This window comes from Chelmon rostratus, chromosome 4 (assembly GCF_017976325.1).
Source record: "Chelmon rostratus isolate fCheRos1 chromosome 4, fCheRos1.pri, whole genome shotgun sequence".
In the NCBI taxonomy this organism is placed as follows: Eukaryota; Metazoa; Chordata; class Actinopteri; order Chaetodontiformes; family Chaetodontidae; genus Chelmon; species Chelmon rostratus.
Genome location: NC_055661.1, coordinates 24,807,488 through 24,826,452, shown reverse-complemented (window position 1 = coordinate 24,826,452; position 18,965 = coordinate 24,807,488). Strand labels below are relative to the sequence as shown.

Here is an 18,965-nt window from a genome sequence, read left to right as displayed (position 1 = left end):
TGGAAGCTCTGGAGAAGTCCTGAAATGTTGTGATCTTTAACGAGTTTTCTTTCATTACGGAGCTGACTGGCATTTGCAGCTCTAATTGGTTTGTTTGAGGGGAAAGCCCAAAGGTATCGAGGGAAGGTTACTGACTGTGATTCACACCCTGTCACACCTTGAGGCACAAACACAGATTACAGTCTTTATTGTGCTCTAATTCTAACCCCCCGTCAAGGACTTGGAGGCTCAATTTGCTCCAGTATTTCTAAGATTTACACATAGACTAGCTTGTTGCTTCTTCACAATTTTCAGGAATTTTACACCATTCTTTACATACATCTTTAAATCCATATAGTATAATAACATAGGTATACTTTTGTATTTTACTTCTGTCATCCGGCATTTTTGGAAATACACTTATTAGCTGTCTACCAGAGTGTTCGATTAGAAGTTAATACCACTCCTACACTGGCTAAATATGAAGCTAATGTGAGCAGCCAGCTAGCTTGGTTTAGCATAAAGACTGGAAACAGGAGAAAGCAGCAAGCCTGGCTTGGTCCGAAGGTAATAAAATCTACGAGCATCCCTGATGGCGCTAATTGTTGTTGTTTTATCACACTTTTAAGTGTAAAAATGATATTTGAGCATTTTACAGGGGAGGTTTACTGCCAGGCTAGCTGTTTCCCCCTGCTTCCAGTCACTATGCTAAGCTAAGCTAACTTAATCTTATATCTAACTGACAGATGTGTATCAAAATTCTCATTGAAGTCTCCATCAGAAGGGAAATAAGTGTATACCTCAAAATGTCAAACTTTTGCTTTAAGCACTGGGCCCAGAGTCATGAATTGAAGCACAGAATCAGACCCATCAAAACACACCATCGCTTACACAGAAGACTTTTATCTGCCTCCTTTGACTGATGTTCATGATTGGAAACAAGAGGAAAATGAGCAGGCAGAGTAACTTATTAACAAGTCACATCCTCCTACAAGACCATTAGTTAACCTTATAAACTATGACAAGCCTCTGAGCTTATTGTATTTCCAAATTGTAGGAATCATAAAAAAAAACAATAGTTGTAAGCAGCTGCCATAAACAGTTTATTTTATAATGTTGTTTCCATCTTGTGCATGAAATGCAAGTTGCTGTCTTGGCCAAAGACTAATGTGATTCTGTGACTCTGAGTTTATGAAAATTCGCTCAACACAACAACACTCAAACTCAAATATTTCAAATAACTCCAAAACATTTAATGCAAATATGGTTTAATAAATCTAAAAATGCATTTGAAAATGTTTTCTTGAGGTTATTTCAGAATATTCTGTGTTAATACCATCCCACATTTGGTTGCAAACTGAACCAGAATTGTGGGGTTTAATATTCCATCTCAGTAATGAGGGATTATTAACTTTGCTGAATTATTGAGGAACCTAAATGTAAAGGAGATCCTTGTCATAAATCTGATCATTTTCACTTTAGAATCTGCTCATAACATACTATTTATGCAGATTGCATCAAGTAACAAAAATCCAATTTGGCTTAAGTTGTTTTGCAATTTTGACATATTATGTTTCAATTTAAGTATCATATTTTATCATATCACTGCGTGTCACATTCTGTCCCAGCACATTCACAATTTCCCGTTCAGGCGGCGCCTGTAAGCATGAATGTAAGCATGCAATAAGCAATTCTGTTACCCTCAATTCGATGAATGTGGAATGTACAGTGTTTCACAAAGATCCTTTCATCTAATTCTTGTTTTCCCTGTTTATACTTCAGTCACATTTCTTACTCTTCCTCTGGGATTGTCCACAAATGAAGTACTTTCTAGAACAGTATTAACAGCATTAGAAAACAGTTAAAACCCTTTATAATAGGATTACAAAACATAGACTTAAGTAATGTATAACCAGTGCAGAGCTCATGATTATATAATGCATGAATTCATGGAATTTGTACCATGATCCATCATCAATGATATACACTGAGTCACAGTCACGTCACACAGACACCCTCAAATTAGCTGGACTCCAGTTATATAGAAGAGCATGTTTCAGACCCATGGACTACATGATACATCCTGCATTAATGAAAATCTTCATCATCTCGGGAAATACGCTCAGTGAGAGGATTGATATCACTCTGGCATCTGCCCATTAAATATGAAGCCAGCAGGCCAGCTGCTGATTAGTTTAGCTACGCATAAAGAGTGGAAACACTCTGTGTTAATCTGCCCCAGAATGGTAAATTGTCATTTTTTACACTTCAGTTTTTACGGAAGCTGACAACAGATGTGCCAAAGACAATTGTTTTGGTTGCAGCCTAATGGACAGGAAAACATCTGCTCTAAGTTGACCCAGGTATGTAAACTTATCATTTAAAATAACTAGCTATATTGTAAATACCCTGCAACAATAGTGTGATTAAACTATAAAGGGAGCATTGGTGCAGCAATGATATCCCCAACTGACTAGTTTGTGGTAGCTTCATCAAATTCGTAAAATGTTCTATAGTATGAGAACACCACAATATTTACAAAGATATACATGGCTGAAGACCAGATGTTTTTCACAAGGTCTCTGTACAAGACAGAAGCTCCAGCAATCCTGGTGTTACCATCGAAGTTCATAATGTGCAGTAGTGGTGCATGGAGTATTATAAACATTTTCAGTTCATTAATTGCCACAAACTAATTGCCACACTGTGAACCAGGAGTTTTCAGGCTCCCTTGAGGGTCTGGGTCTATTTTGCCCAGTTCTTAATCCAGCCATGGCTCTCCAAGGAGGGTTGAATGAAGGGCGTCAGGATTTGGTAGCAGAAGCTTGAAAACGTTTCGCTTCTCCTCCAGAAGGCTTCTGTACTTAATATTATTACTAACTATGACAGAGCTTTCAGGTAGAACAGCTTCTGTCTTACTAGGGGACTGTTCCACACAGAAGATCGCTCACCCAAACACAACAGAGTCAGTCTAGTGTATGCAGTGAAATGCAGTGAGGAATGCTCAGACTTGGAAACTTAACAACCATGAAACAAACATATGGCTCAGGACAAGAGGGCCAACTCCTCAAGTCAAGACTCAGCAGTTTACCTGCACCAGAAGGATAAGGGACATTCTTTTGAGGAGAACAATATACATATTTTGGACAGGGAGGACTGACGGTTTGAAGGAAGAATAATGGAAGCCATCACTCAACAGAAGAGGAGGTCTACGGCACTGCTTATCCCCCACATACAGTGCTGCCGTTTCATCCCCTCCCAGGAGATTTAACAACCATTCACACTTGGCCTCAGGTGACTCCAGCGTCTCCAACGACTGCTCGTGGATCGCCAAGTGAAGCCATGTTTTCATGAAGAGAATATGAACATTTATACTCTGTGTAACATCAAAGAAGCAGAGGAAAGCAGTATCCATGGCAGGTCTGCCAGGGTCAGTTGACACAGATGTCTGTCAGTAACTACAATGCAGTTTTCAATGAGGAATTGAAGAAGTGTGGTGGTGAAGGAGAGATTCAGTTGTACCAGTAACTGGTACAGAAAGTATGAAATTAAGCAGCCAGCTGATCACAGCTGATGAGTTCCTCCCTATGGTGACCACTCCTACTCGGGCTCTGGCCAAAGTAGTGAAAACTACCGTTCACCCTACGGCGAGAACAGGGAGAATTCCTGCTCTGCCTATAACAAACATAATTCAAAAACCTACGGCGACAACAGCCCAAATTCCTTCTAGCACAATGACAAAAACAGGGCAATGCTCCTCATGTACCACAGCAGAAACAGTGCTAATGCCAAAAACAATGCTAATGACTTTGAATCTCTCAAATTTAAACTCAAACCATAGACTCACATTTTAACCTCCAAATCTCTTGAAACAGTCATTTCCATGGTGAAAAGTCAATTGACGCTAATGCTGCGTTACTGAAGATGATAAGGCTTTTGAAAATTTGAAATTGTATCGTTTTAAATCACATACTTTATCAATAAATTTATTGGTTTACTTAACAGGTACAGTGCAGATTAATAATTGTGCGCTATAATAAAGGTCATAAAGATGTGAGCTGTACAGAATTAACAAAACAGGAGTCAGAAGTTCAGAGAAAAAAAAAACCTGTGGGGGTGAACAATTCACTTCACATAAAAGCTACTGCGAGTCTGTTTGCACTCACAACCACAACCTTCCAGTGGTGCATCTATCCACTAAACCTAACAAAACAACAAAAAAGTTTTTATAGTGACATTTTAATGCGATTGTGAACATGTGACTCCCTTATGTTTCCTCCAATCACCACCTGAATCCATGAGCAGTGACACAAATGTTGCCTTCTTTGAGTTATTCTTTTTCACATCTGATTTTATTCATTAATTTACTTCATCGATCATCTTTCTTTTTTACTTTGCCTTCAGCATTTTGAAATCATTTTCGCCTTCACGTTCATTCATAATAATCTTCTCTGTTTATTTCATCGCTCTTACGCATGCTCTCTCTCAAACCCTCACCTAACCCTAAACCCACACAAACAAACAGGAGAGCGCTCCTGCGCACACTTTTAAATTACATGATTACTTTAAAACAAAATCGCACGTATGACCGACCCTCCTAACGAGCAAAGAGCTTTGCACGGAGCGTTGCTCATGTAATAGCAGCTCTCATGCTTACTTCAGTTTGGAAGGCCGCCGTGTTCTTCTCTATGTGTAATTTAGCAGCGATGAGCGAAGACCTCACCTCGGGATGGGGTCACCAAAGTGAGGCCACAGTTTTCATATAGATGCCCAACACTGTGCTGCTCCTGCACGGTGTTCGTACTGATGCAGTCGGGTGTCACGCTATGTGCTTCTTCCAGGATTAAACTGTGAAAACCACATTCTTCACGATGGGAGTGAAGAGAAAGTGCCATAACAGTGGCAGAAGGGCACTTGAGCCAAAATGTGTTTATTTCAGTTTAAAGTCAAAAAGGCTCCAGATTGAAAAAGATATGACCTCAGCAGCAAGTCATTCTAAGTTACGGTTGTATCTCATAATGTGCACATGCAGATGTGTTCTGTGTTTATTTTTGTCGTGATGACAATTCAACAAATATGGATCTAAAACAACACAGGTGATGCCGTCTTCAAGTGATTAAAGGCCTGCGCTAAATGCCATCCAGATAGCAACTCAAACGTTACTGATTCCAAACAGACGTAGAAAATGCTATCAGCCTTTAATCAGCAGTGTGAATGTCAAATGTAGATTACACAGATGTAATCACCTTCCCCCTGACGCAGCGTGAAAAGCCCCTTTGTTCTTTAGTCACATCTGCGTGTCATCCGCCGTGCATGTCACTGGGGCTCCCTCGTCGGCGCCATGCCCTACTGACACCAGAAGTTCATTTAGTGGGGACACCTCCCACCTGCAGCGTCCACCTGTCTGAACTGTCTTAACGGTTCATCCACACTTTGCCCAAAAGAGGTTTTCTGCAGTTATTCCAGTCTAGCACACTGGAAGTCTTTGTTTTTGCGTCTGTTGTAGGAACATCAGCCCTGCCTACAGACCTTTGACATTCACAAAATATATAGACAGTAAGTGCCAGAATAGCAGAAACAGTGGGTGAATCATGACTACAGGAAAGCATAATATGTGGCAAAACAGAAATGTTGAGGAAAGATAATGGGTGTGTGTGCGTGTGTGTCTGTTTTGTAATACGTGTGCATGGGATTTAGATGTATATTACACATGTTGGGATGAAAAACTGTTATTTTTGCAGACATAATGGCCCAAACGCAAGAAATATTGAATCATTTTTCAATTAAATAACATGAAGAAAAAAGTGTTTCATAAAGGTGCCTTCACAAAGTGTAGGCTCATATGATTATTTAACGGTAACATTTCACACAAGTGCGTGTAACGGAATAAACGTCAGTCCCATTTTGTGCCTCTTGGTGATAAAATTAGATTTTTCTGTACCTTGTCTGCAGCATGTTATGGGAGTTTTTAAAGTTTTCAAACTGATCCTGCAGTAAATATCCATCCATATGCATTTTAAAGGCCCATAAACATCTATTTTAATCTATTTAAATGGCCATTCAAAAAGACCTGGACGGACTGGACTGACTGTAAACTCCAATATTGTTGTTCCTTCCATATTAAAGCGATTGTCATATTAGATTGTAGGAGGACAAGGCTCAATACATATGAGCTATAATCATAAAATGTACATTTTTTGTCACTACTGGAGGAACTACAGTAATGTAGAGGGACGCTCATGTCGACACAAGCATGAACATGACAGCAGCGTGCTCTAAAACACCACAGAGACCTGCAATATGAGTGTACACACCCCACAGTGATGCTATGTTCTTTATATGAATAATACCTGTGATTTTAATTCTCCAAAGATGATTTCATGATATTATTGCTGCTGTAACCTGGACGCATGAGACACTGTTTATGTTGAAAATGGAGATCATATATTTTGAACGTGTTTTGAAATATTTCCAATGTAGTGCCATGTTTGGAGGCTTTACGTCACGGGCAGCAATAAACCATGAATTTAACTGTGGCTGACAGCACATGTCACATTCACCAGCTGGGAAATCCAGTGTTGTCTCTGCACAATAACTTCAACACGGACAGTGCACCTCAAGGCATTGTCTGCAGATCCCTTGTTAATATGTGACTTTCTTTTCCATCAAGTCTGACTCACTGTGTTGACATTCAGCCTCACCGGCCTCTGTGGAGTCTTGCTATATGGTGTGCCACTTTTATTGTTTCAAAATACACAAATCAACCACAGCACTGCGAAAATACTGACAAACATGAATTAAGTGTAAGAACACAACACACGTGCACGTAATATGCGGATTAACAACGCCACCTGGTGTCTCAAGGAGAACACGCTATATGCAACATGGCATGAGCAGACAAATTTCAAATGGCTCCTTAGAGGCTGAAAATTTAAAAAGCTGTCAAGAGACAACTCCATTTCAAATAATGAGAAATTCTATTTTTTTTTATCAATATTTAATTCATCCAAAAGTCCATGTCCAATATCCATTTATTTATTTTTATATGTTATTTAATCATGTAAATGAATGCTTATATTAAATCAATATCTTATCAGTAAAATTTGAAAATGTTATCATCTTGTAAGAATCTTATGGCCTTGGCACCTGCAACATTTGCACAATATACCTACAACTTATGACATATATAATAACACTGTAAACTCTGCTGGTGATTCTTTGAGAAATTAGTTTTTGTATTGATTGCATATTGCTTGCTGGTTTGTGTATCATATTAACCTTCTTTGTCACACCCAGCTTGTCCTGTATTATGGTCCATTTCTAATTCTGCTGGTTATGAATTGATTGTTTGGGTGGGGGTCAGCTCATTCTGATAAATGTGTGAAAATTTTCAAGTCATAATTTGAGGCCTAAAGCTAACCTGTATTTCTTTTTCTACTTGTGCTTTTGACTCAGAAGAAATTCCTCAAATTGTCCCTCAGTAAAACACATGAGCAAGACAATCAATGACACCACATCCTTTATTTTACACTTCTGTTTTAGCTTTATTTTAATATTGCTTTTCAGTGGGCTTTATTTCCACTTTGTATTGTGCATTCTCGCTTTTCCTCTTTTCCTCTGTTCTATTCTCATTCTTATTTTTTCTTATTTTTACTATTATTATCAAGAGAATTTTATTCTCCATCTTGTTTTACATTCTCATAGTGCATGAAATTTCTTTGTTGTAAAGCATTTTGTGCTGCAATTGTATGTATGAAAGGTGCTATGTAAATAAATAATAATGACCATCATAATTGTTATTATATTTTAGATATAATATTTCATTTAGATCTTTTTGAATAAATATAATATGAGGAATATTGATGCTAGAATACTACGTGGCCACAGATTGGCTGTTAAAAACAAATAATGTGTACAAAGTAAATACTTTTTTCTGTGACAATAATAATAAAAATAAATAAACTATTCTGACACAAGGACACTCCTCAAGGTACAGCCTCAAGATCAGATAAAAAGCCATGTATTTTATTTAATGTGAATAATTATATATATTTTTTTCCACGATGAAGAGATGTGAGGAAACTGGATGCAGCAGCACTGAGCTGCCTCTGCAGGTGGATCAGGGTGGATGTGGATGTTGACACTGTCGCTGTCACATGACAGCTGCGTCTATGAACCAGGAAGTGAGAGGGCGGTGCTTTGTGAAGGACTGGTGGGCTGACAAAACAAGGTAGTAGCTACTTATGTTATATACCTCTGTTAAAACACGGTTAGGGTGCCTTTTGAATTAAAAAACAACCATAGTGATTTAGCTGATTATGTTTCTGATGTAGTCAAAATCTTTGCGTGTTCCGTGCAAATAGCGGATGCTAACAGTAGCGGGCTCGCTCAAGCTAGCAGGAACGTTACACAGAGGGCAGCAGCTCCATTTATTTTAGGAAGGGCCTCTGAGTGCTTCATTACTGTTAGTCCGGTGCAGCAGAAGCCAACACCGGCATCTGTCTTTAAAAATGCGCTTTAACACATTCTTGTGTGGCGTTAACGTCAACTGCCTCTGATGCTGTTAGCTAGCTAGTAAACTGTTTGAATTGCTAAAAGACATAAAACGCTAAATATGTCCTAACTTGAAATGAACAGAATCACAAACCAGAGATCAATGGTTGTAGCGTATGTGCTTGTAATTAAGTCAATTTTCGGTTGATATGAGCTTAACTTACTGAAATGACTTTAAATGGCTTTGGTGCCTGAGAAAGAAAATGCTTTTGAGGCTAGTTGCTGTGTAAATCAAACCTGGTGCCTTGTATTTATGCATGTGTAATGGATGTGTGTCCCTTGTGGTCATAATAATAAGTATCTTGCTATGTTCTGTGTGACAGCATCCACCATGACAGCCATCAAGCATGCTCTCCAGAGGGACATCTTCACACCCAACGATGAGCGCCTCCTTGGCATCGTGAATGTCTGCAAGGCAGGAAAGAAAAAGAAGAACTGCTTCTTGTGCGCCACAGGTAAGTGCATAATGGCCACAGACACAGCTGTAGATAAATGTTAATGATAAAGTAAACGTTTGTCTGGAATAATGTGTTTTTCAGTTACTACGGAGAGGCCTGTGCAGGTTAAAGTGGTGAAAGTGAAGAAATCTGACAAGGGGGACTTTTACAAGCGGCAACAGACCTGGGAGCTCCGAGATCTGACAGAAGTAGATGCCAAAGATGCAAGCAAGGTCAGATAACTAATGTGTCTTTTATTTTTTCATCCATAAGCTACCAGAGTTGTAATAAATGTCCGCCCTCTCCCTCATTCAGGGCTCATATTCTCTCTTTTACTCTTATCATTTAGGAGAATCCTGAATTTGACCTTCACTTTGAGAAGGTGTACCGATGGCTGGCCAGCAGCACAGCTGAAAAAAACTCCTTCATCTCCTGCATTTGGAAGCTGAACCAGCGATACCTGAGGAAGAAGGTGGAGTTTGTGAATGTCAGTTCTCAGCTGCTGGAAGGTGTGGAAACGCTCTATTCTCACTGTAGCCACCTCTGTGAGCGCATGCCTCTTTTCATGATTTGATTATATTGATTTAAAGGCCTGTCTCTTTCTCTTAAACCAATATGTGTTGACCGTAGTGTGTATTGGTTATATTTGAGGTAATCCAATTTAGTCCAGAAGTGAGAACCTCTGCTGGAATTTTGGTTTATTTTGTTTATCAGTAGCACATTTAAAAAAGTATTCAGCCTCCTCTTTGTATCTTGGTTTGTGGTATGGCTTTCTGTGTTAAATTCTTCTTTATTCTCACTTTTCTCTCTTAAACTTTCTCTGGCCAGAACTTCCTAAAGCGGAAGGTTGGTAGGACTTAACTTCCCCCCCTCCTCACTCCTCTCCATTGTTATCTCATGACCTCAAACTACCATTCTCATTAGAGACTCTCACCTCCTTTAAGCCCCTGCTGTTTGAATTATGTGACACTAAATTCGGATGGGCATGATTCATTTTTTTCATCATAACACACATTTAGGTCATGTTTTTACCCCACGTTTAGCTTTTTTTTACTTGTCCATTCCACCTTAATTCATAGGACTATTTACTTACGTGTTCATTAAAGTACTCTGCATCTATTTTTGCAGTAAGTTGTAGCCTATGTTGTTTGTTATTGTACCAAAGCAGAGTAAAGTGCAGTCGTTGTACTTTAATTTGATTTACAGATCAACCAGAACAAATATAGAGAAGTACAAGTAGCTGATAATAGCTATTTCAGATTGTAGGTATACTTTTTACATCACTGGTAGAGAATGAGTAACTGGTGGTAAATGAGTACAATTTATAATCTGTTTCAGATGTGTTTTAACTGCTGTTCTCTATTACCGAATGTATTTTTGTCTGTAGTTGTTCTTACAAGAGATGTATAAAACCTGATGTGGTGGAAGATACCAGAATGTGTCTTAAACTTTGTGCTCATGTCTTCAACGCGCATGTCCATCTCTTGTTTTTGGGACTAGAGTCGGTGCCGAGTGGTGAGAGTCAGAGTGTTGCCGGGGGCGACGAGGACGCCCTGGACGACTACCAGGAGCTGAGCACCCGTGAAGAACAGGACATCGAGAGCATGATGGAGATGTGTGAGTACGCCATCTCCAATGCTGAGGCTTTCGCAGAGCAGCTCTCCCGAGAGCTGCAGGTTCTAGATGGGGTGAGTGGAGCAAACATGTTTTTGCCTGTGAGTTTGGACAAAAATATTAACACAAAAAAACATTGCAGTATATTAATACCCTCTGCATTTCCTAATTTAAGGCCAATATCCAGTCCATCATGGCTTCAGAGAAGCAGGTCAACATCCTGATGCAGCTGCTGGATGAGGCGCTGGGTGAGGTGGACACCATCGAGGGAAAGCTGAGCAGCTATGAGGAGATGCTCCAGAGTGTCAAGGAGCAGATGGACCAGATCTCACAGAGCAACCGCCTCATCCAGATCAGCAACACCAACAACGGCAAACTGCTGGATGAGATCCAGTTCTTAGTGGTGAGGACAACATTTGAATTCTGTGATGAATTAATTAAGTAGCACACTGAAGGTCTGAGCTGATTTTAAGGTGGTTAGCAGGGGTCTTTTTGTTCCAAAAGTATTTGCTTAAAAATATTCTGTTGTGCATAAATGTAGGACTGGGGGATATGGCAAAAAATTGATTACAATATTTTTTTCCATGTTGATCTGTATCGATATTTGTCACAATATACAATTTGCTAATGCTGCCAGTAAGAGTATCCTGATAATAACTAAAGCCTGAAGAAACCAGAGGCTTCATTAGTTGAACCTAACAGTATAGTTTATTGGCATAAAAAAATTGAAAAACATAAAGTTAACATTTGAATGTGCAACCATGGCCATATGTATTTTGTGATGAAGGAATATATTGAATAACTTCTAAATGTTAACATTTAACTTTGTAAACGCCTGTCTGTCATCATGTAGAACTACATGGACTTGTCAAAGGGACACATCAGAGCCTTGCAGGAAGGCGACCTGAGCTCCCCTAAAGGTATTGAGGCCTGCATCAATGCCTCTGAGGCGCTTCTGCAGTGCATGAACGTGGCTCTTCGACCAGGTTAGTTTACACATGTACTTGCTGATCAACTAAATCAGTTGTTTCTCACTGTGGTTTGGATTGACGCTCAGAAGAAAGTAAAGAAATGTTGGAAACAAAGTTGCAAGTTATCCTTGATGTAGATTTAAACAATTGATGTGTATTCTGATTGCTTTTAAATGCTGATGCACTTTTCCATCCTGTAAATGCCTTTTTGAAATTAGTAATCAAATCAAAGTGTCGCCGTCTTCCTCCCGTAGGCCACGACAAGCTGATGGCTGTGACACAGCAACAGCTGCTGTTTGCTGAGCTGAGAGACACCTTCGCTCGCCGCCTCACCAATCACCTCAACAATGTGTTTGTTCACCAGGTAACAGGCACAACATTATTACAAGGAGTATAACAAGTTTGAAAGCATTTGGTACAGCATTACTCAGTTTTCTAAGTCCTAGTCCACACGTACACGGGTATTTCTGAAAAGGGGGTTTTCCTCCTTGGTTCTCGAAAAGAATCTTGCTACACGAACAGGTGGAGATATAACCCGAGCCCTGAAGCCATGATGGCCAATGAGAAGCCTGAATAAAATCTATTTACTGTAGGCTACTAGAGGTCTAACCTATATTACAAATCCTACTATGGCGAAGGTGGGTCATGCATTTGCCATAGTAGGATTCGTAATTTCAAAACCAGGTCTCGTCCAAAGCTTTCGACATCGGTGGCGGGGTCTGTGTCGCGGGAGTATTTGATTATGTAACAGTGACCACTGTTGTGCATTCTGACACCTCTGTTCCTCAATAAAAGCGAAAGAGTGACTCTACATTTATGTAAAATTTGTAAAAAGTGCTGTTAGCAAGGTTAGAACTAGCACTTTGTGCAAAATCACCTCATGTAAACCGTTTTCAGTGACCTAAAACTGCGTCTGTGTGGGGACAAAAGGCCAAAACGCACAGAAAAATCAACGTTTTGACAAATATGTGTGTACATGTGGACTAAGCATAAGTTGTTGTTATATTGTAGGTTGCATAAGAACATCCTGCAAGGCTGTATCTTACTGATTTACAGACAAATGGTCACATTGGTCCTTAGTGCATTAAAATATCTACTAAAACATCTATAAACTGTGGTGGGAACTAAGTAAGAAAGTTTTACCTGGTGACCCGTTGGAGGGGATTCGGCCCCTATGTTGGGAACTGCAGGACTAAACTACAAACTGTATATAACATAGATAAAACTAACTCATCCAGGGACAACAGTGAAATGCTGCTGACACGTTGTTGCGTTAGTTTATAATAATGGTGTATGTAATAATATGTCGGACATTGTACTGCAGATGAGAACTATCACTTTTGATACTATAAGTACATTTAGTTAACTTACGTATGTGAGGTCTTATCCTCACACCTTGCCATTATGGGTCTACTGCCGGGGAGGGTTGCACTCTCTCCTCCTCTTTTTCAGGCTCTTACCCCCTCCCCCCTCATGGACTTCCTGTGTAGCCTGGACTCTCTTCCTGAGCTTCGTAGTGTTGTTTCCTTCTAGTTGTTTCCCTCCTTTTCCTGACTCTCTGTGTCGCTCACTTTGAATCATCCCACTTTGCTCTGTGTCTCTGTGTCAGTTCAACCACTTCAGTCACTTCAAAATGACCATCCCTCAGTTCTATAGGTCCTCCTGTCTGTCGCTTCCAGTGAGTACCCTCACAGCAATCCCCACTTGCTCCCTTTGCTAACGTTTGACCTCTCACTCCAACTTACATGTCATTACATCAGAGACCTTAGGCCTACCATCGCCTGTTATTTATTGCATGGGATATGTTTCTAACTCCTCACATCTCTCATTCGATCTCAAAAGCTGAAGCGGCACCGCTCAGCTTTCTCCTCCTTCACCAACTGTCTGCTCTGAGCTAAGGGCTCTTTTGGGTTTGGGTGCTAACTTTGCTTTATTGCAAAAGGCGTCATCACAAAATCCTGTGCCTGTCTGCTCTGCGTGCATGTCTTGTATCTACAAGCAATAGGTTCTAAACAAGGTAACAATGAGGGGAAGTGAGGAGAACAACAGTATGGCAGTAAGAGTTGTGCTTTTCAATTAGTTTGTCAATAAGTCGAGCTGAAGAAGTGGTGGAATTTTGAGCAATGTGTTATTTACCATGAAAACGTCTGGTATCGTGGTGATTTGAGGAAACTTATTGTGTGTTTGTGTGCGTACAGAAAGATGGAATGGGACTTAGTATTAGGTGTGTCTGTACTAACTCTTTTATTGAATAGATAACTAATTTTCACCCCTCACTCTGTCATTCAGGGCCACGACCAGAGCTCCACCCTGTCGCAGCACACAGCTGAGCTGACCCTGCCCAAACACAACCCCCTCCACAGGGACCTGCTGCGCTACGCCAAGCTCATGGAGTGGCTGAAGAACACCCACAGGGAGAAGTACGAGGGCCTGTCCAGGGTTAGTGCTATTACGAAATACTTGCAGGAATATTGAAAATTACATTTATTCACGTTCTTGCCCTGAGTGTCATGAGAAGACTAGTACCACTCATATCTGTCCGTTAAAGGTCAGCACTTAGCTCAGGTGGACAGAAGCAAGGCGAGCCATTTCACTGTATCCAATCTTTATGCTAAGCTATACAAACTTCTTAGTGACTGTAGCTTCATATTCAGCGGACACATGCAAACGGTATCGATCTTCTCATTTAACTCTTATCAAGAATGCAAACAGGTGTAGTTTTTTTTTTTCAAAATGTTGAATTATTCACAAGTTATGTGTTGTTTTGAACCTAAACATCTACGTCATCTCCCTTTTCCAGACATATGTTGATTATATGAGCAGATTATATGAACGAGAAATTAAAGACTTCTTTGAGGTAGCCAAGATAAAGATGGCGGGTACCACCAAGGAGGCCAAGGGCAAGTTTGGTAAGAGCTCTGATTCACAAACCTGTTAAAACATAGACAAGAAGCCGGTTTGTCTTCTGCAGTTCATGTTATTATGTGTGATTAGGTTTTTTTTTTAGTAGCATCTCTTTGTGTCTCTCTCTCCCTTTTTTGACACATGCAGTTCACTCAAAGGCAGTGAGAGTTTCACTGCATCTCTAGTTGATTTTGTTGAGTATTTGTTTTGTACCATCACACAGAAATTAGTGGAATATTCATGTATAAATAAGGAAAGAAGGCCTTGTTCTTTTACAGCCTTTTCCGCATCACATCTGTTACCAACTAATATGTGCTTCCAAAGTGCTGCCTCTTGTTCTACCTTCTGACGATATCTGTTTTTCTCTTACAAGGACCTTACATGTTCAACTCTTTACTCTTTAAATATTTAAAATCTTAATAGGAGTCTTGGTTGAGCTTTGGTTTTGGCAGAATTATAGAACTCTGCTTTCTGCATTCTGTATTAGCTTTTCCTGCTGAAAACAAACAAAATAAGAAAGCAATTTGTTTTCCGGAAGTTTGTCCGAGCTACAAGCATACCCACCGCAGTGCACGTCAGCATATATGTAACTTCGTACGTCTAACATCTAGCCTCACCCCTCTCATGCTGCATGTTTAAAGCCTAACCTGTCTCTGTCTCTGATGCCTGCCTTTTTAACTGGCTGCAGCCACGCTTCCGCGGAAAGAGAGTGCACTCAAACAGGAAACAGAAAGTAAGTATGACATTTGGATAGAGCCATTGCACTATCAATTACCCACTCTGCTTCTTACTGTGCCTTACATAGCTGCACTAAAAGGAATCCTTTGCTCAAAGCCCTTCGCTACCCTGATACATACACCCTTAAGCTCTGCCAACCGTTTCCTCGCCATGTTCCTGGTTGGTTTGTCTTCACAATACAGCTGAATGCATCATGACATATTCTATGATGAATGCCTAAAAAAAGCTAACCATTGATATCTGTGCTATTTTTCCTGATTTTACTGCAATTTTTTTGAATAGTGTCATAGTTGACTCACATACGTCTGTAGTGTGACTTGGATTCATTCTCACTTAGCACATGACCTTGAATCCTGTTGTATTTGTCATGCTGTGTTAGGCCTTCATGGCAGCTCTGGGAAGCTTACAGGCTCCACTTCAAGCCTGAACAAGCTGACAGTGCAGGGCTCCAACAGCCGGCGTTCCCAGTCTTCCTCCCTGCTGGACATGGGCAACATGTCCGCCTCCGACCTGGACGTGGCCGACAGGACCAAGTTTGACAAGGTGACACTGCCGGAGATGCAAAGATTTAACCAGAGCAATAAATGAGAAATGGAAATAAAGCTGTGTGTGCACATGTTGCTCTGTACTGAGAGACTAAATAGAGGGCATCTCTTTTTGCAGATATTTGAGCAGGTCCTCAGTGAGCTGGAGCCTCTGTGTCTTGCCGAACAAGACTTCATCAGCAAGTTCTTCAAGCTGCAGCAGCACCCGACAGTTACACCCCCTCTTGCTCAGGTAAGTCTGTGATCAGATGTTGGAAATGGCTACGATCCAAAGAAGGGTCGTTCCAATACCAATACCAGTATCAGAAATGCCATTCAAATTCTCGATCTGTATTGGTGAGGATGTGAGTCTATGCATTGATCCGATTTCACAGAATTTATTAGCAGCAAAACGGGACCCTGCTGCTTCCCAGAAGCATCCCATACACACACCAAGCCAGGTGTCAAAAAATTTTTAAAGTAGCTTCACCCAGATAAATCCACGATTTATTTCCCTGGAAATTAGTCCTTAGCTATCAGTTAAAACAATAAACCTGCACAGGATGCTGTGCTGTGCCACTGGCAACCACTGTTAGAGTATGTAGTGTAATGTTAGCCAGAGGTAGCTTAATGTCAGCAATTTGTCAGTATTTTACACACAAACATCCCACCAATAAAACAGCAATGTGCACAGTATGCAAGACTTTAGTAGTATACTGTTACTGTACTATGAAAAAGTTTTATTGTCTTGCATTTTACAATTTTGTGACTGCACTGTAACAGTTTTTAAGAGAATTGTTATTTATTCTGACATTTATTTATTTGTTTTCTTTTGCATATTTGACTGTTAAACTAAACAGTAAAAGAAAGTTGTGTGGCATTTATTCTCTGTATGCATTTGTCCATGTTTAACCTGAGCCATACAACAGTGATAGCAATCATGTCGCATCCATACAGGGTTAGTAGTATACAGCAGTATATTACTTTTTATTTTTTAACACACTGCTCAATATTGGGCCAAGGTATCAGAACGTCTCTGATCGGAAAGAATAGCGTTACTTCACTTTCCGTTAGTCACTGCACTCGTGTGGTTTCATCTGAGATTGGAGCATTTTCTTGCCTGAAAGCATGTTTTCAGTCACAGCATCAGTCTCGTATGTGTCAGCAGATTTGCTTGGATTTGTCATGTTTATGTCTCTTCTCTTGTCAGCCCGAAATGGAGGAATCAGATGGAGGCACGTTGTCAAGAAGTCCTCCCCAGGCTGAACACAGACACTCCTTGTCATCAGAGTCAGTAGTCGCACGTCAATACTGCAAATATAACCCATCTCCACTGCCAGAGACATTCATGTTTCTATGAATCACTCCCGTTTCCTTGTTTCACTTGTCACTGCGTTACTTTTCCTTTTCAGTTTTCTCTCTCATTCTCTCTCTTCATGACTCTAGGAAAGACATGGTGCGGCTGATGATGAATAAAATCTTCCAGAGCATCGAGACTGAGCTCAACAGTCTCATCGCTCTGGGCGACAAGATCGACAGCTTCAACTCTCTCTACATGCTGGTGAAGATGAGTCACCATGTGTGGACAGCTGAGAACGTCGACCCGGCCTCTTACCTCAGCACGACTTTGGGAAACGTGCTGGTCACTGTCAAGAGGAACTTTGACAAATGCATTGTGAGTAGAGTCAAAATGATGAGGAGAACTCTTTAAAAGGGAAATTTTCGTTGGTGCTTTTCATTGTTTTGTGATGAAGCTCCTATATTAAAGTACAGTGAAGGCCTTGAATTTAATACAATCTTTTTTTCACAGTCTGGTCAGATCAGACAAATGGAGGAAGTGAAGATTTCTAAGAAGAGCAAAGTCGGTATTCTGCTTTTTGTGACTGGGTTTGAGGAGTTTGCTGAGCTTGCTGAAACAATCTTCCGTAATGCAGAGCGCAGAGGGGACCTGGATAAAGCTTATGTCAAACTCATTAGAGCTGTCTTCATGAACGGTGAGTCCAGTGGCCAACCTAAAGCACCTACGCGTTGACATTTGATTATGTGGTATTTGTGTGATGCCCAGATTTCTAAATATTTTGTTTTTTAGTGGAGAAGGTAGCCAATGAAAGCCAGAAGACGCCACGGGACGTTGTCATGATGGAGAATTTCCACCACATCTTTTCCACACTGTCACGTCTAAAGATCTCCTGCCTGGACGCAGAGAGGCGAGAGGCCAAGCACAAATACACAGACCATCTTCAGTCCTATGTAATCAACTCTCTGGGCCAGCCTCTAGAAAAACTCAATGTAAGATGAAGTATCTTTTAGAGTTACCTCTACATGTGCAGCGATGTACGGGATGTGCAGGATATGTGTCATAGGTAAACTGTTATCTCTCTCCTGCAGCATTTCTTTGAAGGAGTTGAGGCACGTGTAGCCCAGGGTGTACGTGAGGAGGAGGTGAGCTACCAGCTGGCCTTTAACAAACAAGAGCTGCGTAAAGTTATCAAAGAGTATCCTGGCAAAGAGGTGAAAAAGGGACTGGACAACCTTTACAAGAAGGTGGACAAACATCTGTGTGAAGAAGAAAGTCTGCTACAGGTGAGAGATTCAAAGTGTTTAGGGGTGAAACTGCTCAGCTGGTCGTCAGTGGTACATTTCCTCATCTCCTTACTGAACTGTTGCACTTCCTGTTTCTCTCCACTAGGTGGTGTGGCACTCCATGCAAGATGAGTTCATCCGTCAGTACAAGCACTTTGAAGACCTGATCGGCAGATGCTACCCCGGATCTGGAATCACCATGGAGTTTACCATCGGGGACATGTTGGAATACTTCTCCAGCATTGCTCAGTCTCATTAGTAGCTGCTATGCACCGTTTCAATAGTAATTCACTACTGCCTCACACTGGCTGATGATACACTAGCTACTCACAAACTACCCTGTTGTATGGACAATGAACATTTCCTCTGTTGTGTATCTGTGTATTTTAATGAAAGGGATTTGTACATTGGACTGTGGTGCAGATATGTCTGTATTGTATGCGTGCCTGTTCCTTTGAGATTCAACAACTCTGCCCTAAATACTATTGTTTGTTATATTTTTGTTATTTCTTTATGCCATATGTACATAATAAATTAGCAGTTGCCGATCCATTCAGGGCCGTATCGAATATGTGTGCTTATTTTATTGTTACGCACATGACATCGGCTATTTGTTTCCATGCAAATTTCTGTGCCTGCACCGCCCTCCGTCGTATGTACGG

General features: G+C 40.6%; 1 protein-coding gene across 2 annotated transcripts; it reads left to right on the top strand.

Annotated features, from left to right (window-relative positions):
• Positions 1-8,148: 8,148 nt before the first annotated feature.
• On the top strand, positions 8,149-18,859 carry exoc1 (exocyst complex component 1). 2 transcript variants are annotated; one of them, XM_041935232.1, is made up of 19 exons: positions 8,149-8,209; positions 8,856-8,987; positions 9,072-9,202; positions 9,319-9,478; positions 10,470-10,657; positions 10,759-10,986; positions 11,437-11,569; positions 11,809-11,918; positions 13,844-13,993; positions 14,355-14,463; positions 15,147-15,191; positions 15,576-15,739; positions 15,860-15,973; positions 16,931-17,010; positions 17,167-17,395; positions 17,531-17,714; positions 17,810-18,009; positions 18,109-18,303; positions 18,410-18,859. In XM_041935232.1, exons 2-19 carry the CDS (start codon positions 8,864-8,866, stop codon positions 18,560-18,562), a joined length of 2,697 nt encoding a protein of 898 aa, XP_041791166.1. In that variant the 5' UTR covers positions 8,149-8,209; positions 8,856-8,863; the 3' UTR covers positions 18,563-18,859. The 2 variants fall into 2 exon arrangements, with proteins under 2 accessions (XP_041791166.1, XP_041791167.1); XM_041935233.1 differs by lacking the exon at positions 15,147-15,191.
• Positions 18,860-18,965: the final 106 nt, after the last annotated feature.